At 46.9% G+C, this 25,679-nt stretch overlaps 1 protein-coding gene across 1 annotated transcript in view; it reads right to left on the bottom strand.

The window, feature by feature from the left end:
- Window positions 1-25,679, bottom strand: part of TOM1L1 (target of myb1 like 1 membrane trafficking protein) — a 319,221-nt gene that overhangs the window by 155,244 nt on the left and 138,298 nt on the right. Inside the window, exon 6 of the mRNA XM_063961262.1 lies at window positions 2,841-2,921. Within this exon, the coding sequence (XP_063817332.1) occupies window positions 2,841-2,921 (81 nt within the window). The remainder of the gene's footprint in view (window positions 1-2,840; window positions 2,922-25,679) is intronic.

Here is a 25,679-nt window from a genome sequence, read left to right as displayed (position 1 = left end):
GTACCCACCTTTAAGTTCAGTTGTCAATCACCGTCGGCCGCCACAGCATGTGTACCTGCACACACACAGTGACGCTCCAATATATCGGTAGATATATTGGCCGTCGGCTGTGCTGCGGGGCCGACGCGATACACACTGGCCGACGGACCCGCGATATATCGGCCGTTCAAGAGAACGGCCGATATACCGGCCAGTGTGTACGGGCCTTTAGTCCAAGCTCCTGTTCATGCCGAGAAGCCTGGTCTGCTGGTTCATGTTATCCAGCATCTCCTGTTTCTGCCAGTTTGTTTTTCCAGGACTACCTTAGCTATAGTGCATCTGGAAAGTATTCAAAGTGCTTCACTTTTTCCACATTTTGTTATGTTACAGCCTTATTCCAAAATGGAATAAATTAATTTTTTCTTTCAAAATTCTACACACAATACCCCATAATGACAACGGAACATTTTTTTTTTTAGATTATTGCAAATTTATTACAAATAAAAAAACTAAGAAATCACATGTACATAAGTATTCACAGCCTTTGCGCAATACTTTGTTGATGCACCTTTGGCAGCAATTATAGCCTAAAGTCTTTTTGAATATGATGCCACAAGCTTGGCACACCTATCTCTGGGCAGTTTTGCCCATTTACTCCTTGCAGCACCTCTTAAGCTCTATCAGGTTGGATGGGAAGCGTTGGTGCACAGCCATTTTCATATCTCTACAGACAGGGGGGTAGCCAGAACTTTGTGGGCCCCATAGCAACATTTTGAAGGGGCCCCCATCCCAATGCTTCTAGAGAGACACTTCTCTGTAGCAGTTGATAATTTTATGCACTATAATATTTAATGTTATACCCCATAGTAGTGCCCTAGTTTCTTTCATGTATCATAGTAGCGCTTAAGTTCACCCTATGTCACATTTCAGAGCTGCCAGTGCACATTATGCTACACAGCACCTCCAATTCACATTATGATATATAGTGCTCCACGTTCATATTGTGGTTCATATTATATAACGTTAAGATGCCCTCCAGTTCATTTTATACCACACTACAATGAGCAGGTCCAGGGGCATTCCTAGATATTTGGAGGACCCAAGGAAATAGTTTGAAAGGACCCCTACATACCACCCAAACTCGAAAAATATATATAACACATGTAACTTTGACAGGGAAGGTGGGCCCCTCTCATCTCCTGGCCCCATAGCAGCTGCACTGTCTGCACCTATGGTAGCTACGCCCTTGTCTACAGAGATGTTCAATCGGATTCAAGTATGGGCTCTGGCTGGGCCACTCAAGGACATTCACAGAGTTGTCCTGAAGCCACTACTTTGATATCTTGGCTGTGTGCTTAGGGTCATTGTCCTGCTGAAATATGAAAACCCGTTAAGCTGGATGCACTTGGAATGCTGGTGAGCTGTGCTAAACTCAGCGAGTTGGATGCACTTGGAATGCTGGTGGGACAGTCTCAGAACTGGGCACACACCCGGTAATGGCAATAGGCAGGCACAGGATGAGAGTCAAAGTTGCAGCAGAGCACAGAAACCAGAGTCCTAAACCCATTCCTCTGGAAAGCAACAGTGTTCTAGGCAGCTTGTTGGAGCTAATGGCTCTCCTTTTCTCCCCTTTGTTCACTTATGATTGGCTGTAGGAATCAGCTGACAGAACCAGAGACTATGGTTGGTGGAATAGTGGTTAGCTGATCACTGGCAACATGGCGGCGCCCAGTAGCAGGAGATGGAGGGAAAATTCATGAGGTACTCACAGAGGAAACCGGGGTGCACTTTGGAAGCAGCAGACTCTAAAGCAGGGGCGGATTTAGGGCTGAGGGCACCCCTAAGCACAACAGTAATGGCTGCCCCCCCACTTGCCTAGTTTCTTTATTTTTATTGATTGGTTATAAGCCCTCATTTGCTGATAATTAATTTAATAGCATAATTAAAAAAAGCCACTAACTATGTAATTTTAATTATGTATACATAGTTACTAAGTAGGACAGCTTACAGGGGCAGTATGTGCATGTCCTACCCATTTACACTCCAATAAACTGACTGAAACAGCTTGTCACAGGCTGTTAATTATTTCCTTTAAGCATACCGATTCCAGTGGGACAGTCCATAGTGTCCCATGAGGTGAAGGGGGGGCGGGAGGGAAGATTGGGAGAGCCGGGGTGATCACTGATGGCCTTCTCAGCCAGTGGTCACTAAATAGATGCCATGTGCATATGCACAGCATCTAACAGTGGAGGGATCCAAAAATGACGATTGTGGAGTTGGACAGTGATGCCCCACCCCTCTACCCGATGCCCTTCCCTCCACCCAATGCCCCGCCCCCTTTCCAAGTGCGGGCGCCCCAGGTCCCGCACTCCCATTTTCTAAAGTTGGGAGGTATGCATTGAATAGTAGGTAATGTCATACGTTGTGAAGGGGGAAGGGGGAGGTAAAGCGTAGTCCCTCCAAATCTCTAGTTTGACAGTCTAAATAGTGGCAGCTTATACAAGCTTTCTACATTTTTCTTTGTGTTATTAAACTTTTCAAAATATTTGTATTAAACAGTAAAGAAATCCCCATTATAGGGATGCCCCTAAACTACTGCAAATAATTGGTCCCTCTATGGTCACATACTGTATGCACATATATGCCCTTACTGTGCACAGCCTACAGTTTGTTTCAATGGATTGTTCCTGCACCATTCTGTCTGCCCAGGCATACAGTAGGTGTAAGAGGCAGGTATAATGTAAGTGGAAGAATCATGCCAATCAACATGGTTGCATTTGCCCGGGCACACAAAGAGCAACTTCGCACCAGATAAGCTGCCACTACTTTTATTATTTTTTCCGTTTCCTGTCGCAGGGTACCTGTTCAGGTGAGAGGTGCTGACCCGTTTCTAAACATGATGAGGAAGTACAGCTGTCAGATAAATTGACTTGTTCATTGATCTACAAAAAAAAAATCAAAAACAGATAAACATACATTTAATTTGTGAATATATTATTATTAGTAGCAGAAGTACTGTAGTATTTATATAGCATATACTGTACATATACCAATCATTCACATCAGACCCCAATTAACCTACCTGTGTGTATGTGGAATTTGAGAAGAAACCGGAGCACCCAGTGGAATCCATGCAAACATGGAGAGAATATACAAACTCCACACAGTTAGGGGAATTCAAGGGAAAATATATTTCCCTATCTTCCTTTATGAACAAAGGTAAATGCACTATAGTGACTATGGAAAAGGCCTCAAGTAACATTCCTTATTCTAACCCAGTGCACATAGTTATTGTAACCAGATGTAGATTTTCTATGGAGTTGTTAAACTGCAATTTACACTTAATGACAGATCAATCTGATGGTGTCACCTGGGGGTATATTTACTAAAATTAGATTTGGAATCATCTTTATGAATCTTCAAAATCGATTGAAATAGATTCTTTTTAATTGTCTAAAATCCTTAAAAAATCCCTCATTTTTTAAAATTTGATTTTCAAATCGAATTCGATGTGGATTCATGTTTGGAAGGGATTTAGAGTTGATTTTATGAAATCCCTTCCAAAGTCAAACCTCAAATCCCCATTAAAATACCCAGCAAGATCGAATGCAAAATCGAACAGAACTTCCTCATTGCTTCCTGTTGGTCCAAATGTATTATGCACACTAATTAAAGGGGAAGCTCTCTCTCTACACTGTTTTATACATGAAAACCTGAGTGATGATTTTTTTTTTATTATTTAAAAAATAAATTATTATAGCTGAAATATTTGTAATAAGTTTAGCCCTAATCTGCCTTCCAGCCTGCCTTTCACTTTCTGTGCTCACATAGTTGTAAAAAAAAAACCTGTGCCTGCTCCCAGTTTATTGCATAATATGGAGGGAGTGGTTTATTTAATGAGCAATTATGCAATAGATGGCAGCAGAGGACAATATTGAACCCTTTTTCCAAATGATATAATAAATTAATAATATGCCTTCCGAATAATTTTTTTAAACTAAACCAAAGATACATTCTATCATGGATTGGATTGCTATATGTGCCTCTTTATATTTATGCTCAGCAGGAGTAGCCAGTTACAACACTCATGGTTTTAAAATTCATTTTCTCTGACGTCCTAAGTGGATGCTGGGGACTCCGTCAGGACCATGGGGAATAGCGGCTCCGCAGGAGACAGGGCACAAAAGTAAAAGCTTTAGGATCAGGTGGTGTGCACTGGCTCCTCCCCCTATGACCCTCCTCCAAGCCTCAGTTAGATTTTTGTGCCCGGCCGAGAAGGGTGCAATCTAGGTGGCTCTCCTAAAGAGCTGCTTAGAGTAAAAGTTTTGTTAGGTTTTTTATTTTCAGTGAGTCCTGCTGGCAACAGGCTCACTGCTACGAGGGACTTAGGGGAGAAGAAGTGAACTCACCTGCGTGCAGGATGGATTGGCTTCTTAGGCTACTGGACACCATTAGCTCCAGAGGGATCGAACACAGGCCCAGCCATGGAGTCCGGTCCCAGAGCCGCGCCGCCGACCCCCTTGCAGATGCCAAAGAGTGAAGAGGTCCAGAAACCGGCGGCAGAAGACTTTTCAGTCTTCATGAGGTAGCGCACAGCACTGCAGCTGTGCGCCATTGTTGTCAGCACACTTCACACCAGCGGTCACTGAGGGTGCAGGGCGCTGGGGGGGGCGCCCTGGGCAGCAATGAAATACCTATACTGGCTAAAAGATACATCACATATAGCCCCTGGGGCTATATGGATGTATTTAACCCCTGCCAGGTCTCAGAAAAACGGGAGAAGAAGCCCGCCGAAAAGGGGACGGGGCCTATTCTCCTCAGCACACAGCGCCATTTTCCCTCACAGAAATGCTGGTGGGAAGGCTCCCAGGCTCTCCCCTGCACTGCACTACAGAAACAGGGTTAAAACAGAGAGGGGGGGCACTTATTTGGCGATATGATTATATATATTAAGATGCTATAAGGGAAAAACACTTATATAAAGGTTGTCCCTGTATAATTATAGCGTTTTGGTGTGTGCTGGCAAACTCTCCCTCTGTCTCTCCAAAGGGCTAGTGGGGTCCTGTCCTCTATCAGAGCATTCCCTGTGTGTGGGCTGTGTGTCGGTACGTGTGTGTCGACATGTATGAGGACGATGTTGGTGAGGAGGCGGAGCAATTGCCTGTAATGGTGATGTCACTCTCTAGGGAGTCGACACCGGAATGGATGGCTTATTTAAGGAATTACGTGATAATGTCAACACGCTGCAAGGTCGGTTGACGACATGAGACGGCCGGCAAACCAATTAGTACCTGTCCAGGCGTCTAAAACACCGTCAGGGGCGTTAAAACGTCCTTTTACCTCAGTCGGTCGACACAGACACAGACACGGACACTGACTCCAGTGTCGACGGTGAAGAAACAAACGTATTTTCCTTTAGGGCCACACGTTACTTGTTAAGGGCAATGAAGGAGGTGTTACATATTTCTGATACTACAAGTACCACAAAAAAGGGTATTATGTGGAGTGTGAAAAAACTACCTGTGGTTTTTCCTGAATCAGATAAATTAAATGAAGTGTGTGATGATGCGTGGGTTTCCCCCGATAGAAAATTATTGGCGGTATACCCTTTCCCGCCAGAAGTTATGGCGCGTTGGGAAACACCCCTTAGGGTGGATAAGGCGCTCACACGCTTATCAAAACAAGTGGCGTTACCGTCTCCAGATACGGCCGCCCTCAAGGAGCCAACTGATAGGAGGCTGGAAAATATCCTAAAAAGTATATACACACATACTGGTGTTATACTGCGACCAGCGATCGCCTCAGCCTGGATGGGCAGCGCTGGGGTGGCTTGGTCGGATTCCCTGACTGAAAATATTGATACCCTTGACAGGGACAGTATTTTATTGACTATAGAGCATTTAAAGGATGCATTTCTATATATGCGAGATGCACAGAGGGATATTTGCACTCTGGCATCAAGAGTAAGTGCGATGTCCATATCTGCCAGAAGATGTTTATGGACACGACAGTGGTCAGGTGATGCAGATTCCACACATGGAAGTATTGCCGTATAAAGGGGAGGAGTTATTTGGGGTCGGTCCATCGGACCTGGTGGCCACGGCAACAGCTGGAAAATCCACCTTTTTTTACCCCAAGTCACATCTCAGCAGAAAAAGACATCGTCTTTTCAGCCTCAGTCCTTTCGTCCCCATAAGGGCAAGCGGGCAAAAGGCCAGTCATATCTGCCCAGGGATAGAGGTAAGGGAAGAAGACTGCAGCAGGCAGCCCATTCCCAGGAACAGAAGCCTTCCACCGCTTCTGCCAAGTCCTCAGCATGACGCTGGGGCCGTACAAACAGGTGCGGTGGGGGGGTCGTCTCAAGAGTTTCAGCACGCAGTGGGCTCACTCGCAAGTGGACCCCTGGATCCTACAAGTAGTATCCCAGGGGTACAGATTGGAAATTCGAGACGTCTCCCCCTCGCAGGTTCCTGAAGTTTGCTTTACCAACGTCTCCCTCCGACAGGGAGGCAGTATTGGAAACATTTCACAAGCTGTATTCCCAGCAGGTGATAATCAAAGTACCCCTCCTACAACAAGGAAAGGGGTATTATTCCACACTATATTGTGGTACTGAAGCCAGACGGCTCGGTGAGACCTATTCTAAATCTGAAATATTTGAACACTTACATACAAAGGTTCAAATCAAGATGGAGTCACTCAGAGCAGTGATAGCGAACCAGGAAGAAGGGGACTATATGGTGTCCCTGGACATCAGGGATGCTTACCTCCATGTCCCAATTTGCCCTTCTCACCAAGGGTACCTCAGGTTCGTGGTACAGAACTGTCACTATCAGTTTCAGATGCTGCCGTTTGGATTGTCCACGGCAGCCCGGGTCTTTACCAAGGTAATGGCCGAAATGATGATTCTTCTTCAAAGAAAATGGACGATCGCCTGATAAGGGCAAGGTCCAGAGAACAGTTGGAGGTCGGAGTAGCACTATCTCAAGTAGTTCTACGACAGCACGGGTGGATTCTAAATATTCCAAAATCGCAGCTGTTTCCGACGACACGTCTGCTGTTCCTAGGGATGATTCTGGACACAGTCCAGAAAAGGGTGTTTCTCCCGGAGAAGAAAGCCAGGGAGTTATCCGAGCTAGTCAGGAACCTCCTAAAACCAGGAAAAGTGTCAGTGCATCATTGCACAAGGGTCCTGGGAAAAATGGTGGCTTCTTACGAAGCGATTCCATTCGGCAGATTTCACGCAAGAACTTTTCAGTGGGATCTGCTGGAAAAATGGTCCGGATCGCATCTTCAGATGCATCATCGGATAACCCTGTCTCCAAGGACAAGGGTGTTTCTTCTGCGGTGGCTGCAGAGTGCTCATCTACTAAAGGGCCGCAGATTTGGCATTCAGGACTGGGTCCTGGTAACCACGGATGCCAGCCTGAGAGGCTGGGGAGCAGTCACACAGGGAAAAATTTTTCCAGGGAGTGTGATCAAGTCTGGAGACTTCTCTCCACATAAATATACTGGAGCTAAGGACAATTTACAATGCTCTAAGCTTAGCAAGACCTCTGCTTCAAGGTCAGCCGGTATTGATCCAGTGGGACAACATCACGGCAGTCGCCCACGTAAACAGACGGGGCGGCACAAGAAGCAGGAGGGCAATGGCAGAAACTGCAAGGATTTTTCGCTGGGCGGAAAATCATGTGATAGCACTGTCAGCAGTGTTCATTCCGGGAGTGGACAACTGGGAAGCAAACTTCCTCAGCAGGCACGACCTCCACCCGGGAGAGTGGGGACTTCATCGGGAAGTCTTCCACATGATTGTGAACCGTTGGGAAAGACCAAAGGTGGACATGATGGCGTCCCGCCTGAACAAAAAACTGGACAGGTATTGCGCCAGGTCAAGAGACCCTCAGGCAATAGCTGTGGACGTTTTTGGTAACACCGTGGGTGTACCAGTCGGTGTATGGGTTCCCTCCTCTGCTTCTCATACCCAAGGTACTGAGAATTATAAGACGTAGAGGAGTAAGAACTATACTCGTGGCTCCGGATTGGCCAAGAAGGACTTGGTACCCGGAACTTCAAGAAATGCTCACAGAGGACTCATGACCTCTGCCGCTAAGAAGGGACTTGCTTCAGCAAGTACCATGTCTGTTTCCAAGACTTACCGCGGCTGCGTTTGACGGCATGGCGGTGGAACGCCGGATCCTAAGGGAAAAAGGCATTCCGGAAGAGGTCATTCCTACCCTGGTCAAAGCCAGGAAGGAGGTGACCGCACAACATTATCACCACATGTGGCGAAAATATGTTGCGTGGTGTGAGGCCAGGAAGGCCCCACGAAGAAATTTCAACTCGGTCGATTCCTGCATTTCCTGAAAACAGGAGTGTCTATGGGCCTCAAATTGGGGTCCATTAAGGTTCAAATTTCGGCCCTGTCAATTTTCTTCCAGAAAGAATTGGCTTCAGTTCCTGAAATCCAGAAGTTTGTCAAGGGAGTACTGCATATACAACCCCCTTTTGTGCCTCCAGTGGCACCGTGGGATCTCAACGTAGTTCTGGGATTCCTCAAATCACATTGGTTTAAACCGCTCAAATCTGTGGATTTGAAATATCTCACATGAAAAGTGACCATGCTGTTGGCCCTGGCCTCGGCCAGGCGAGTGTCAGAATTGGCGGCTTTGTCTCACAAAGCCCATATCTGATTGTCCATTCGGACGGGGCAGAGTTGCGGACTCGTCCCCAGTTTCTCCCTAAGGTGGTGTCAGCGTTTCACCTGCACCAGTTTATTGTGGTACCTGCGACTACTAGGGACTTGGAGGACTCCAAGTTGCTAGATGTTGTCAGGGCCTTGGAAATATAGGTTTCCAGGACGGCTGGAGTCAGGAAAACTGACTTGCTGTTATCCTGTAGGCACCCAAAAATCTGGGTGCTCTTGCTTCTAAGCAGACGATTGCTAGTTGGATGTGTAGTACAATTCAGCTTGCACATTCTGTGGCAGCACTGCCACAGCCAAAATATGTAAATGCCCATTCCACAAGGAAAGTGGGCTCATCTTGGGCGGCTGCCCGAGGGGTCTCGGCTTTACAACTTTGCCGAGCTGCTACTTGGTCATGGGCACACCCTGGCTGAGGAGGACCTGGAGTTCTCTCATTCGGTGCTGCAGAGTCATCCGCACTCTCCCGGCCGTTTGGGAGCTTTGGTATAATCCCCATGGTCCTGACGGAGTCCCCAGCATCCACTTAGGACGTCAGAGAAAATAAGAATTTACTTACCGATAATTCTATTTCTCGTAGTCCGTAGTGGATGCTGGGCGCCCATCCCTAGTGCGGATTGTCTGCAATACTTGTACATAGTTATTGTTACAAAAATCGGGTTATTATTGTTGGGAGCCTTCGTTTAAGAGGCTCTTTTCGGTTATCATACTGTTAACTGGGTTCAGATCACAGGTTGTACGGTGTGATTGGTGTGGCTGGTATGAGTCTTACCCGGGATTCAAAATCCTTCCTTATTGTGTACGCTCGTCCGGGCACAGTATCCTAACTGAGGCTTGGAGGAGGGTCATAGGGGGAGGAGCCAGTGCACACCACCTGATCCTAAAGCTTTTACTTTTGTGCCCTGTCTCCTGCGGAGCCGCTATTCCCCATGGTCCTGACGGAGTCCCCAGCATCCACTACGGACTACGAGAAATAGAATTATCGGTAAGTAAATTCTTATTATATCATCCAGCCAAATTGCCTAATATTGGGTGTTATTCCGAGTTGATCGCTCGCTAACAGTTTTTAGCAGCCGTGCAAATGCATTGTCGCCGCCCACTTGGGTAGTGTATTTTTGCTTTGCAGAAGTGTGAACACTTGTGCAGCAGAGCGCCTGCAAAATAATTTTGTGCAAAACAAGACTAGCCCTGTAGTTACTCTTCGTGTGCATTGATTCTAACAACGGAGGGATGTCACACACCTGCCCAGCGTTCGCCCATCCATGCCTGCGTTTTTCCAGACACGCCTGCATTTTTCTAAGCACTCCCTGAAAACGGCCAGTTGACACCCAGAAACGCCCACTTTATGTAAGTCTTCCTGTGTTCGGCCATGCGACTGGAATCTTCATTAGACTCTGTACAAACTCACGATGCTCATTGTACCCGTACAATGCACCTGCGCATTGCGGTGCATACGCATGCACAGAAATGCAGATTTTTAGCCTGATTGCTGTGCTGCGAATAACGGCAGCTAGCGATCAACTTGGAATGACCCCCATTGTGCTCTGTGTGTATCTATTGCACATTCACAAAATAAGTATGATGTCTATAAGTATAAATATGTGCACTATTCAACTCATGAAGCTGCTGACGGTGCTCTGATTGATCCTACAGGGTTTTCTCAGTCAGGTGCTGAGGAAAACTAGTTTCACACTGTGGCCCTCATTCCGAGTTGTTCGCTCGCAAGGCGATTTTAGCAGAGTTGCTCACGCTAAGCCGCCGCCTACTGGGAGTGAATCTTAGCATCTTAAAACTGCGAACGATGTATTCGCAATATTGCGATTACACACCTCGTAGCAGTTTCTGAGTAGCTCCAGACTTACTCGGCTTCTGCGATCAGTTCACTGCTTGTCGTTCCTAGTTTGACGTCACAAACACTCCCAGCGTTCGCCCAGACACTCCTCCGTTTCTCCGGCCACTCCTGCGTTTTTTCCGGAAACGGTAGCGTTTTTTCCCACACGCCCATAAAACGGCCTGTTTCCGCCCAGTAACACCCATTTCCTGTCAATCACATTACGATCGCCAGAACGATGAAAAAGCCGTGAGTAAAATTACTAAGTGCATAGCAAATTTACTTGGCGCAATCGCAGTGCGGACATTGCGCATGCGCATTAAGCGGAAAATCGCTGCGATGCGAAGATTTTTACAGAGCGAACAACTCGGAATGAGGGCCTGTGTACATGCTTTTGGGTACTTAAAAAGTCATCACTATCAATTTCCTATCTACAGAATGGTGTTTAGATGCCAAAATCAAATGTCTAACATTCTAAACATTTGGGGATTTGATGTTCGATTTTGAGTTTGATTTCAAATCGATTTGCAAATCGAATTTTAGTAAATGAGCGGATTTTGTGTGGAACTATGTGAACTCATTGATATTTTCAGAAATTCGATTTCTATTGGGATGTGAGTTTAATTTGGTGATAGAAACGATTTGACATTCAATTTGGTCTTTAGTAAATTTGTTCAATCCAAATCGAATGGAAACAGAATACCAAAATCACTTCTAAATCAAAATCGAACAATAGTAAATTTTGCCAGTAATCAGTTCCCTGACATAATATAACATAGAGCTTTAAGAAGGTTGAACAGTATCCTTTATGTAACCGATACACTGTTTTTAGCATGGATATGCAGTAAATAAGACTCTAATAAATGTTCTAACCAAATACATTTCAGACGAAAAGATCTCTACTTTTTATGCAGAAACTCCATACAAATAAATAAACCAAAATTTCTCTGACGTCCTAGTGGATGCTGGGAACTCCGTAAGGACCATGGGGAATAGCGGCTCCGCAGGAGACTGGGCACAAAAAGAAAGCTTTAGGACTACCTGGTGTGCACTGGCTCCTCCCGCTATGACCCTCCTCCAAGCCTCAGTTAGATTTTTGTGCCCGACCGAGCAGGGTGCAATCTAGGGGGCTCTCCTGAGCTTCTTAGATAAAAGTTAGTTTTAGGTTTTTATTTTCAGTGAGACCTGCTGGCAACAGGCTCACTGCATCGAGGGACTAAGGGGAGAAGAAGCGAACCTGCCTGCTTGCAGCCAGCTTGGGCTTCTTAGGCTACTGGACACCATTAGCTCCAGAGGGATCGAACACAGGCCCAGCCTCGGAGTCCGGTCCCAGAGCCGCGCCGCCGCCCCCCTTACAGAGCCAGAAGCAAGAAGAGGTCCGGAAAATCGGCGGCAGAAGACATCAGTCTTCATCAAGGTAGCGCACAGCACTGCAGCTGTGCGCCATTGCTCCTCATGCACACCACACACTGCGGTCACTGATGGGTGCAGGGCGCTGGGGGGGGGCGCCCTGAGCAGCAATATTAACACCTTGGCTGGCAAAAATACATCACATATAACCCCCAGGGCTATATGGATGTACATTAACCCCTGCCAGAATCCATAAAAATGCGGGAGAAAAGTCCACGAAAAAGGGGCGGAGCTATCTCCTCAGCACACTGGCGCCATTTTTCCCTCACAGCTCCGTTGGAGGGAAGCTCCCTGGCTCTCCCCTGCAGTTAATACACTACAGAAAGGGTTAAAAAGAGAGGGGGGGCACAATTTAGGCGCAGTATACATATATATATGCAGCTATAAGGGAAAACACTTTTTATAGGTGCTATCCCTGTGATATATAGCGCCCTGGTGTGTGCTGGCATACTCTCCCTCTGTCTCCCCAAAGGGCTTTGTGGGGTTCTGTCCTCTATCAGAGCATTCCCTGTGTGTATGCTGTGTGTCGGTACGGCTGTGTCGACAGGTATGTGGAGGATAATGAGGTGGAGGCGGAGCGAATGCCTGTAAATATGTTGTCACCCCCTGCGGGGTCGACACCGGTGTGGTTGAACTTATGGAAAGATTACGTGAAAGTGTCAACTCCTTACATAAAAGGTCGACGACACAGAACAGCCGGCTACTCAGCTTGTGCCTGTTCCAGCGTCTCAAATGTCATGGGGGGCTCTAAAATCGCCCGCTACCTCAGATAACAGACACAGATGTCGACACGGATACTGACTCCAGTGTCGACGTCGATGAGACTGGTGTACCCTCCAAATAGGTCCACCTGTTACAGGATTGAGGCAATGACAAATGTATTACACATTTATGATTATACCCCAGGTACCACATAAAAGGGTATTGTGTTTGGTGAGAGAAAACTATTAGTAGTTTTTCCTGCATCTGAGAAACTGAATGAGGTGTGTGAGGAAGAGTGGTCTTCCCCCGGTAAGAAATTGATAATTTCTAAAACGGTTATTGGCAGCGTACCCTTTCCCGCCAGAGGATAGGTCACGCGGGGAAACACCCCATAGGGTAGATACAGCGCTTACACGCTTATCAGAAAAGGTGGCACTACCGTCTCCGGATACGGCCGCCCTGAAGGGACCTGCTGATAGAAAGCAGGAGGTTACCCTATAAGATATAGTCACACACTAGGGCATTATATTGCGACCAGCCGTTGCTTCGGCATGGATGTGCAGTGCTCCCGCTGCGTGGTCAGATTCCCTGTCGGAAAATAACTATGGATAGGGACAATATTTTGCTGAAAATAGAGCATATAAAAGACGTGGTCTTATACATACGTGATGCACAGAGGGATATTTGCCGGCTGGCATCAAAAATAAGCGCTAGGTCCATTGCCGCCAGACGGGGGTTATGGACTTGGCAATGGTCAGGCGATGCCGACTCGAATCGGCACATGGAAGTTGCCCTATAAGGGGGTAAAACTGTTTGGGGATGGTTTTTCAGACCTCGTTTCCACAGCTACTGTTGGGAAATCGATTTTTTTGCCACAGGCTACCCCACAACAAAAGAAAGCACCGTATCATCAAGTACAGTCCTTTCGGCCCCAGAAAAGCAAGAGGGCTAGAGGCTCATCCTTTCTGCCGAGAGGCAAAGGTAGAGGAAAAAGCTGCAACACACAGCTAGTTCCCAAGAGCAGAAATCCTCCCTGCGTCCGGTAGGTCCACAGCATGGTGCGGGGGCTGCTCAGGCGGACCCGGGTACGGTGGGGGCCCGTCTCAGAAATTTCAGCGGACAGTGGGCTCTCTCACATGGATCCCTGGGTCCTTCAAGTAGTATCTCAGGGGTACAGGCTGGAGTTCGAGACGTTCTTCCCCCCGCCATTTCCTAAAATCTGCCTTACCGGCACCTCCCTCTGCCAGGGAGACGGTGTTGGTGGATATTCAACACTATAATCACAACAAGTGATTGTCAAGGTGCCCCTCCTTCAGCAAGGAAGGGGTTACTATTCCACAGTGGTTGTGGTACCGAAACGTTTCGGTGAGACCCATCTTGAAATTAAAATACTTGAACTTTTATATCAGAAGATTCAAGTTCAAGATGGAATCGCTCAGGGCGGATATTACGAGCCTGGACGAGGGGGATTACAGGGTCTCCCTGGACATCAAGGATGCGTACCTGCATGTCCCCATTTACCCTCCTCACCAGGAGTACCTCAGATATGTGGTACAGGACTGTCACTATCAGTTCCAGACGCGGCCGGTGGAGTTGTCCACGGCACCGAAGGTCTTTACCTAGGTAATGGCAGAAGTGATGATACTCCTTTGCAAGAAGGAAGTTTTTATTATCCCGTACTTGGACGATCTCCTGATAAAGGCGAGGTCCAAAGAACAGTTGGTAGTGGGGGTAGCACTCTCTCGGGAAGTGCTACAACAGCACGACTGGATTCTCAATATTCCAAAGTCACAGCTGGTCCCGACGACACGTCTTCTGTTCCTGGAAATGTTTCTGAACGCAGACCAGAAAAGAGTGTTTCTTCCAGTGGAAAAAGCCGAGGAGTTGTCATCTCTAGTCAGAGACATCCTATAACCAGGACAGGTGTCGGTACATCAATGCACACGAGTCCTGGGAAAAATGGTAGCTTCGTACGAAGCATAATTCCATTCGGAAGACTCCACGCAAGGACGTTCCAGTGGGACCTGTGGGACTAATGGTCCGGGTCCCATCTACAGATACAACAGCGGATAACCCTGTCAGCAAGAAACAGGGTGTCGCTGCTGTGGTGGCTGCAGAGGGCTCATCTACTAGAGGGCCGCAGATTCGGAATACAGGACTGGGTCCTGGTGACCACGGATGCCAGCCTTCGGGGCTGGGGTGCAGTCACACAGGGAAGAAATTTCCAAGGAGATTTCGCTTCACATAAATATTCTGCAGCGAAGGGCCATTTACAATGCCCTAAGCCAAGCAAGGCCCCTGCTTCAGAACCAGCCGGTACTGATCCAATCAGACGACATCACGGCGGTCGCCCATGTAAACAGACAGGGCGGCACAAGAAGCAGGATGGCGATGGCAGAAGCCACAAGGATTCTCCGATGGGCGACCTACACCCAGGAGAATGGGGACTTCATTCAGAAGTTTTCCAAATGCGGGTAAACCGTTGGGAATGACCACGGGTGGACATGATGGCGTCCCGCCTCAACAAGAAGTTGAAAAGATATTGCGCCAGGTCAAGGGACCCTCAGGCGATCGCTGGGGACGCTCTAGTGACACCGTGGGTGTACCAGTCGGTTTATGTGTCTCCTCCTCTACCTCTCATACCCAAGGTACTGAGAATAATAAGAAGGCGAGGAGTGAAAACCATACTCGGGGTTCCGGATTGGCCATGAAGAGCTTGGTACCCGGAACTTCAAGAGATGCTGGCAGAGGACCCTTGGCCTCTGCCGCTTAGACAAGACCTGCTGCAGCAGGGACCCTGTCTGTTCCAAGACTTACCGCGGCTGCGTTTGACGGCATGGCGGTAGAACACCGCATCCTAAAGGAAAAGGGTATTCCGAAGGAAGTCATCCCTACCCTGATCATAGCCAGGAAGGATGACACCGCAAGACATTATCGCCGCGTTTGGCGAAAATTTATTGCTTGGTGGGAGGCCATGAAGGCCCAGACGGAGGAATTTCAACTATGTCGATTCCTGCACTTCCTGCAAGCAGGGGTGACGTTTGGGCCTCAAATTGGGGTCCATCAAGGTCCAGATTTCGGCTCTGTAGATTTTCTTCCAGAAAGAACTGGCTTCACTGCCTGAAGTTCAGACTTTGGTTAAAGGAGTACTACATATTCAGCCTCCTTTTGTGCCTCCTGTGGCACTTTTTGGATCTCAACGTGGTGTTGGATTTCCTAAAGTCGCATTGGTTGAGCCACTTAAAACCATGGAGCTAAAGTATCTCGCGTGGAAAGTGGTCATGCTGTTGGCCTTGGCCTTGGCCAGGCGTGTGTCAGAATTGGCGGCTTTGTCATGTAAAAGCCTTATCTGATTTTCTATATGGATAGGGCAGAGTTGAGGACTCGTCCTCAGTTTCTCCCAAAGGTGGTCTCAGGTTTTCACTTGAACCAACCTATTGTGGTGCCTGCGGCTACTAGGGACTTGGAGGATTCCAAGTTGCTGGACGTAGTCAGGGCCCTGAAAATTTTATTTTTCCAGGACGGCTGGAGTCAGGAAAACTGACTCGCTGTTTATCCTGATGGCACCCAACAAGCTGGGTGCTCCTGCTTCTAAGCAGTCTATTGCGCGCTGGATTTGTAGCACTATTCAGCTGGTGCATTCTGCGGTAGGATGACCGCAGCCTAAATCAATAAAAGCCCATTCCACAAGGAAGGTGGGCTCATCTTGGGCGGCTGCCCGAGGGGTCTCAGCTTTACAACTTTGCCGAGCAGCTACTTGGTCAGGGGCAAACACGTTTGCAAAATTCTATGAATTTGATACCCTGGCTGAGGAGGACCTGGAGTTCTCTCATTCGGTGCTGCAGAGTCATCCGCACTCTCCCGCCCGTTTGGGAGCTTTGGTATAATCCCCATGGTCCTTACGGAGTTCCCAGCATCCACTAGGACGTCAGAGAAAATAAGAATTTACTTACCGATAATTCTATTTCTCGTAGTCCGTAGTGGATGCTGGGCGCCCATCCCAAGTGCGGATTGTCTGCAATACTTGTACATAGTTATTGTTAACTAATCGGGTTCTTGTTGGGAGCCATCTATTCAGAGGCTCCTCTGTTATCATGCTGTTAACTGGGTATAATATCACGAGTTATACGGTGTGATTGGTGTGACTGGTATGAGTCTTACCCGGGATTCAAAATCCTTCCTTATTGTGTACGCTCGTCCGGGCACAGTATCCTAACTGAGGCTTGGAGGAGGGTCATAGGGGGAGGAGCCAGTGCACACCAGGTAGTCCTAAAGCTTTCTTTTTGTGCCCAGTCTCCTGCGGAGCCGCTATTCCCCATGGTCCTTACGGAGTTCCCAGCATCCACTACGGACTACGAGAAATAGAATTATCGGTAAGTAAATTCTTATTATATGACTCGTGCTACACAGACACCAAAGTTCTATATGTAATGCTGGGTACACACTACGCGATGTGTGTACCCAGCAACATCGCAGGCGATGGGACCTGGCAGGGGGCCAGCATTGGCAAGCGCATATGCATGGCCCTTACTTGCGATGTCTTCCGTTGGCCTTGCATGCAGGGCCGGTGGAGGATGTCGCTTACGACACACAGGAGCACGCATCGCGACATAGCGGGTATGCAATACGTGTTGTACCCAATATGTGGGTCCAATTCGCTAGATCAGGTAACATATCGTCTAGTGTGTACCCAGCTTAAGCACTCTGATGGCAGAACGCTAACTCCAATCTTCAGTACAAGAAATGACTTCCAAATGGATGAAGCTGGCAATAAAGGCAAAGGCTCAAAGTTATACATGTTAATCTCGGGTTCACTACGGATTGCCGGCGGTCGGGCTCCCGGCGACCAGCATATCGGCGCCGGGAGCCCGACCGCCGGCTTACCGACAGTGTGGCGAGCGCAAATGAGCCCCTTGCGGGCACGCTGCTCTCGCCACGCTACGGGCACGCTATTTTAGTCTCCCTCCAGTGGGGTCATGGACCCCCACGAGGGAGAATAAGTGTCGGTATGCCGGCTGTCGGGATCCCGGCGCCGGTATACTGTGCGCCGGGATCCCGACAGCCGGCATACTGAAGACCACCCGTTAATCTTGTATCATGATACCTGAAAGTGTCCAAATGGGGATCCGGTCAGGATTCTGGTTGTTGGGATACCGACGCCGTTAGCCTGACACTATTCGGAATGCCGACACCTGCGGGTGTAATTAGGTTTATACTGTGGGGGAGTTAGGTTTAGGCTGCAGGGAAGGGGGTTATATTTAGGCACCCAAAGGGAGGTTTAGGGTTAGTGGGGGTTAGGTTTAAGCTGTGGGGAGGGGTGGTTAGGTTTAGGCAACATCGGGGAGGGTTAGGATTAGGCTGCGGGGAGGGATGGGTTAGGTTTGGGCTGTGTGGAGGGAGGGTTAGGGGGCCATGGGGGGGGGGGGAGATATACTTACCTTCCCCTGTTGGAATTCCATTCATTGGAATGCCGTGGTCACTATTCTGATCGCCGTCAACCCAAACGCCGGCAGATCAATCCCAACCCTCCAAATGGTCCAAGTTCTCTTTGTAACACTCGCAAATATATAGTTTGTCTGCTGTTATTACTGACTTATTGCCACAGAAAGAAATCTACCAAGTCCAAAGGATATATTTACTAGGGGGGTAATTCCAAGTTGATCGCAGCAGGAATTTTTTTTAGCAGTTGGACAAAACCATGTGCACTTCAGGGGGGGGTGGGGGAGATATAACATGTGCAGAAAGAGTTAGATTTGGGTGGGTTATATTGTTTCTGTGCAGGGTAAATACTGGCTGCTTTATTTTTACACTGCAATTTAGATTGCAGATTGAACTCACCACACCCAAATCTATCTCTCTCTGCACATGTTATATCTGCCTCCCCTGCAGTGCACATGGTTTTGCCCAACTGCTAAAAAAGTTCCTGCTGCGATCAACTTGGAATTACCCCCTAGGTGCGGATTTATAGCATTGCTGATGTTGCCATTAACAAACAATCAGATTCTAGCTATTATCTTTTATAAGGTGCAAGAAAAATGAAACAGTAAGTAGAATCTGACTGGTTGCTATGAGAAACATCTCCACTGCTATAAACCTGCACTTTATTAACTATACCCCCAAGTGTATTCTTTTTTTGTGCATTTTTATTCTAAATATGGGCCAGTTGTTTAGTTGGTACTGGAAATATATTTAAATGATCAGCGTTTAGCATCTTCTTGCCACCGTCAACTCCCTCCTCTGCCCACCTCCACCTCAACTCCGTCCTCACTCTCTGCCATTGACTTTGCCACCTACTTCACATCCAAAAATGACTCCATACATCACGACATCACATCCCAACAGAACCTTAACAACCTGCCCCCTCCTTTTCCTGACGACCCCTCCTCATCCATCTGACTTCTTTTTCCCCTGTATCTGGAGAGGAAGTAGTAGCCCTCATTCAGTCCTCCCCCCACAACAACCTCCCCTCTAGACCCTATCCCCTCCCACCTCCTCCACTACCTCTCTCCTTCTGCCTGTTCCCATCTTGCCCACGGTCCCACCTCCTCAATCTCTCCCTCTCATCAGACACTGCCCTCTCTGCCTTCAAGCATGCACTTGTCTCCCCTATTCTTAAAAAACCTCCCCTAGATCCTAACACTCTCTCCAACTACCAACCCATCTTTCTCCTTCCCTTTGCCTCCAAACTCCTCGAGCGCATTATTTACAACAGCCTTATTGCCTTTCTTTCTTCCCACCCCCTGCTGGACCCATTTCAGTCTGGTTTCCATCCACTGCACTGAAACTGCACTCAGGAAAGTCTGCAATGACCTCCATGCTTTCAAATCTATAGGGCCACTACTCTCTGCTTATTCTCCTTGATCTCTCTGCTGCTTTTGACACTGCGGACAACCCTCACCTTCTGCAAATCCTTCACGCCATTGGTCTGCATGATACTGTCCTGTCCTGGCTAATCCTCCTCCCTCTCTGACCGCTCCTTCTCAGTCTCCTCTCACGACTCCACCCCTCCCCCACTTCCACTAACAGTAGGTGGCCCCAAGGCTCTATTCTTGGTCCTCTCCTTTTTTTCTCTCTATACATCCTCTTTAGGTGAGCTTATTTGACTCCAATATCACCTCTATGTGGGATCAGTACTAAATCCCGCTGGAAGGGATCCCCGCGGTTGAAATACAGACACCGGAATCCCGACCACACAATCCTGACAGGGGTGGCGAGCGGAACGCAGCCCCTTGCGGGCTCGCAGCGGGCACGCAGCCCGCAGCGGGCACGGTGCCTTGCTACGCTCGGCACAATAATTTATTCTCCCTCTATGGGTGTCGTGGACACCCACGGAGGGAGAATATGTCGGGATTGTGCCGGTTGGGATTCTGGCGTCAGTATTTCGACCGCCGGGATTCCGTCCGGCGGGTCTTGACCGCATCCCCTCTATGTATCATGATGATACTCAAATCTACCTTTCATCCGCTGTCTTTTCTCCCTCCCTACTCACTCGTATCTCCAACTGTCTGCCCGCTATCTCTTCTTGGATGCCCCAGCGCTTTCACTGTAATCTCCTCCTATCTGGCCTCCCTGGCAAATGCCTATCTCCACTCCAATCCATCCTCAATGCTGCTGTCTGGCTGATCTTCCTCTCCAAACGCAAATGTAAGCTCTTCCCTCATGTGCTTTTCTCTCTCTTAGACTATTTCTTACTCCATACCCCGTTCAACGTCACCTAACCCCTGGTTTCTGCCACCCTGATAATTATTTCAGTGTCCTTTTCCTTGATGTAACATTGTTTATATACCATGTGCTTGCCCTACATTGTTTTTGTACTGTAAGACATTGTTTTCTTGTTTTGCTCATTTGTTATGTTATCTGTTAGGGAATGCGGAACCCTTGTGGCTCCAAATAAATAAATAAATAATAAATAGTAATAATAATAATAATAATAATAATAATTTAGGAGGGGATATGGGATGGTGACCAGTAGATTTCAGAGTGCTTTATGGAGAAGCATTGCCTCATCTAGGAAGGAATGAAACAGTTTGGTAACCTTGACCAAAAGGATAACTGACATGGATTAGCACCATGTGCAGGGAGTCCACCTGTACCTGGAACTTGCCTAATTGGTAATATTTTTGAATGCTTGAATGCTTCTGAAAGACTAGGGAGTCCAGATCTTTCTGCGTACTGTAATGTTCTACACCAGGGAGCATGGCATGCCCTATACTATTTTCTATAGTATTTAATACATTTCCAGGAAATATTGCAAAAGTCATAGGTTATATCTCCTTCTCAGGTCTTTTATATCTTTCATGACAATGAATTGAAGTGTATTATAATAATAATAATAATAATAATAATAATAATAATAATAATAATAATAAAAAATATTATAATAAATAACAATGTTTGTCTCTGCTAATTGAAGCTTTTGTAATTCATGTAACTCTTATGCAGTTGAGCTCACACTGCCTCTGCACTGTGAGTCAGAGACGTACAGTAGGCATTTGCCTTCACAGCTGCGATTCAGTACGCAGCGGCTGTGAAAACTATGCAAATGTCACAGCCACCGGTCTAGGACTTGTGACCACCGGTGGCATCTGAGATCTGCTGCTTGTGTACATACAGTAGGTGCAACCATCGGATGAACTTGGATCGATAATTTATCTTCTGAGTAACCCTATGATAGTTATCGGAAGTAAGATGCCAGAGCCATGTTTATTGCATACAGGATCGCAGTTGCAAGCTGTGACCAGAGCCGGCCTTAGGCATAGGCAAACTAGGCAAATGCCTAGGGCATTTGGTATGCTTAGGGGCACCAGCAGCTTCTGCTGATTAAAATGATATGTGGCATGCCTATATTGTGTGTGTGACTGCGGCTGTTTCTGCATACGAAATGCTATGTTTCAGTGTATTCCTGGAAATCACTGTAATGTAGCATTTCATATGCAGATACAGCCGCAGTCGCACACAGAATATAGCCATGCTGCATATCATTTTAATCAGCAGAAGCTGCTTGTGCGTCCTAGCCACATAGTAATGCAAATAAGATAAATTTTCATAAACAAAAGGCGCCTGACGTTAGCAGAGCTGCCAGCTGACTCATGCCAGGCATTTCCTGCAGAACTAGCGGCGGTGCTAGGGGGCACCAGCCAAAATATTGCCTAGGGCATCATATTGGTTAGGGCCGGCTCTGGCTGTGACACACCCCTGAAATGGTTGCAACACACCTGCACTTGGGTCACCACTTCCTAGTTACCTCGCACAATTGTTACATGGCTATAAACCACTGGTGGTGGTGGTGGTGGTGGGGAAGGAGGGTTGGCTTAGGAAATGAGTTCCACGACCTCTCCAGGATCACTTTAAGCCCTGATTAAGACTAATGAGACATGAGTTAAATCAATTTACCGTACATACTGTATATAGTATCCATTATGTCCATCTGATCCCATAACATAAATGTAATTTTCATTTATATAAAAAGTCAGTAAGTGTGCATTGGAATTCAGAATGCACAGTACAAAACCGTTATTGAAGCACTCTTTGACCATGTCAGAGAATTGACTTTCAGATTGACAATTCTACCACAATCCTTGTGAAGAAATCTATAAATATAATACAGGTAACAGTAAAGTAAGACCAATGCCCACAGCTTTGGAAAATACAGTACAGTATGTCCCTATCCATAACATAAAGCTTTACATAATAAAATAGATCACACTATGTTCTCAGGTTATTCTGGTGAATATAAAATAAAAAATTATATTTGGGCCTAATTAAACAGTGTCACTTGTCACCAAACCAGTATTCCTGTTAACATGCCTACCAGCGACGCTCCCCCTCAACACAGTTTCTCTACAAATATTTCAAGAGTTATACATCCAATACTTGTTTGCAGTTTTTTTCTTTAGACATCAGTAGACATCCCATCTTAGCTGTGGTGTCTACGCAAAGATATTGGGCCTAATTCAGACCTGGGCTGCATTTTTTGCTGTCCTGCGATCAGATACCGTAGTCACTGCCTACAGGGGGAGTGTATTTTTGCTGTGCAAGTGTGCGTTCCTATGTGTTATCAGAGCTGCTAAAAATCAGTTTGTGCAGTCTCTGCGCAGCCCAGAACTTACTCTTCCAGTGCGATTGAATCCTGCTGATCGGGGCCGGAGCGGACGTCAGACACACTCCCTGAAAACGCTTGGACACGCCTGTGTTTTTCCGGACACTCCCTGTATACGGTCAGTTGCCACCCACAAATGGCCTCTTCCTGTCAATCACCTTGCGTACGCCCGTGCGAATGGATCCTTTACACCATCCTGTCGCTGACCGCCATTGCCTGTTGTAGCCATCTGACAGGCATGTGCATTGTGGCTCAGACACATGCGCAGTTAGGATCTGATCGCCCACTGAGCAAAAACGCACAACAGCGATCAGATCTGAATTAGAACCCTTGTCCCTAAGCTAACAAATTTGCCGCAGCCAAAAGATGCTCTACAAAAACGACTCTCTCATCTCCAAATGAAAGTCAAGACATTCTAGAAAGATCAGGGCTATCTCTTATTTCTGCTGGACTACAACTTCTTGACCTTCCCTGACAAAGTAATTTAGATCCTCCAGGAAACTGGCTGAAGTAGATGAGAGAACAAACCATTCCTCCTTCACCAGTCTGTCGTTTTCCTACTTCTTCTAATGACCTTCAAATCAAATTATTGAACACTCCAGTGGGACTGTTTGTGGCACTATTCATGTCTATTTGCGCCTTTGTGGTCAAATCAGCCATAGATTTGGTTGCCCAATATCAGAGTAAAATATTCTTTCTTTGTACTGTAGGTACATAAGAGAAAATATGGGGCTTAATTCTGATAATTCTGCAAATCTGAACTAGTATATAGGGGGTCATTCTGAGTTGATCGCTCGCTAACTACTTATAACAGCTGTGCAAACGCATAGTCGCCACCCACGGGGGAGTGTATTTTCGCTTTGCAAGTGTGCGAACACCTGTGCAGCCGAGCGCAGCAAAAACATTTTGTGCAGTTTCAGAGTAGCTCTGGACTTACTCAGCCCTTGCGATCACTTCAGTCTTTTTGGTGCCGGAATTGACGTCAGACACCCGCTCTGCAAACGCCTGGACACGCCTGCGTTTTCCCAAACACTCCCAGAAAACGGTCAGTTGACACCAATAAACGCCTTCTTTCTGTCAATCACCTTGCGTTTGGCTGTGCGATCCTCTTTGTACCAGTACGACGCGCCTGCGCATTGCGGTGCATACGCATGCGCAGTTTTGCCTTTTTTACCTGATTACTGCGCTGCGAAAATCGGCAGTGAGCGATCAACTCGGAATGACCCCCTAGATGGGAAAACCCATGCAACTTTTATATTTCCAATTAGTAAACCTTTCCCATTTGTAAACGAACTGTGTAATTTTAGAATATTTATCTAAGCTACTGTTCAGGTTTCCTGTGCTTTGTTTTATACTGTCGGTAATAAAACTATGATGCTCTGTCTGATAGCAACCACAATGCTCATAAAACGTTCCTGCAGAATCAGCTGCCTCTGGCTATTAAACAAGCCAGGTACTCCTAGTACATAAGTAATGCATTAGATGAACACAATTAAGTAGATGTCCCATGATACTGCTGAGAAGGGCTGACCATAGAACGAGTTCCTATTTCTGCATTCATTAGCCATTATAGTGAAACTATCACCAAGTCATAAAAAGAATACATTTTTCCCTGAGAAATACAGTAAAACTAAGATTTGATAAAAAGATATGTAATCAGTCTGATGACTCTGTATATAGGGCTTAATTCAGACCTGATCACTAGGCTGCGTTTTTGTACAGCGACCGATCAGGTCTAAACTGCGCATGCGTATGCACTGCAATGTGCAAGCGTGCCACACGGGTACAAAGCAGATTGTCGCTCAACGATGGGTTTGTGCGAAGGATCCGTTCACATGGGCGTTCGCAAGGAGACTGACAGGAAGAAGGCGTTTGTGGGTGGCAACTGACCGTTTTCAGGGAGTGTCTGGAGAAATGCAGGCGTCTCCAAGCATCTGCAGGGCGGGTGTCTGACGTCAATTCCGGGTCTGGACAGGCTGAAGTGTTCGCAGTGGCTGAGTAAGTCCTGGGCTACTCAGACACTGCACAACATCTGTTTGTACAGCTCGGCTGCACATGCGTTCGCACACTTGCAAAGCAAAAATACACTCCCCTATGGGCGGCGACTATGCGAACGCAGGACTGCAAAAAAATCCATAGCAAGCGAACAGGTCTGAATTAGCTCCATAATGTCGTAGGGATGGTGCCTCTGTATATTATGCTATATGGAAGGTGCATGATATATAATGACATATGGAAGGAGTGTCTATATATTAGGACATAAGGAAGATCTGTCTGTATTTTATGACATATACTCTAAGTCTCTTGTATATTATGATGGGATGCGGACAATTTACCTACAATCAAAATCCCAATGGTCAGAATCCCGACAACCATTGACCAATGGTCAAAATCCCAACAAGGTCAAAATCCCGACATTTAAAATACCGACAAGGTCAAAATACCAAAAAAGTCGACATGAGTTTTTCATGATTTTTTCATTGAAACTGACTTGTTCATACTTTACCATCCCAGTGAACCTGGAGGGGGCATATAATATTGTGCTGAGCGCAACGAGGCACCGTGCCCGCGAGCCATGCACGGGGATGCGGTACACTTATACGGTGTCCATGTTGACCTATGTCGACAGACACACCATAAAAAGAAAAATGTGTGTCGACCTTTTGACTTGTCGACATTTTAATTGTCGGTATTATGACCCTGTCGGGATTTTGACCGTTGGGATTTTGATTGTAGATATTTCATACTAAACCCATTATGACATATGGAAGTGGTGTCCACTTATTATAATATATGGAAGACAATGTAAAAATAGATCCCCTTAGCAGCTGACCCAGTTTTAAAAGGATTGTATGGTAAGCCTAGTCATGACCAAATCTGCATAGCCCTTAGTTGCATGGACTTGCCCTTATTGAACTTTGTCTACTTTAGAAAGCCCCATCACAAACTGTCATAAG

This window comes from Pseudophryne corroboree, chromosome 3 (genome assembly GCF_028390025.1).
Source record: "Pseudophryne corroboree isolate aPseCor3 chromosome 3, aPseCor3.hap2, whole genome shotgun sequence".
In the NCBI taxonomy this organism is placed as follows: domain Eukaryota; kingdom Metazoa; phylum Chordata; class Amphibia; order Anura; family Myobatrachidae; genus Pseudophryne; species Pseudophryne corroboree.
Note: the sequence above shows the minus strand (reverse complement) of the source record. Positions and strands in the feature narration are given on the sequence as shown.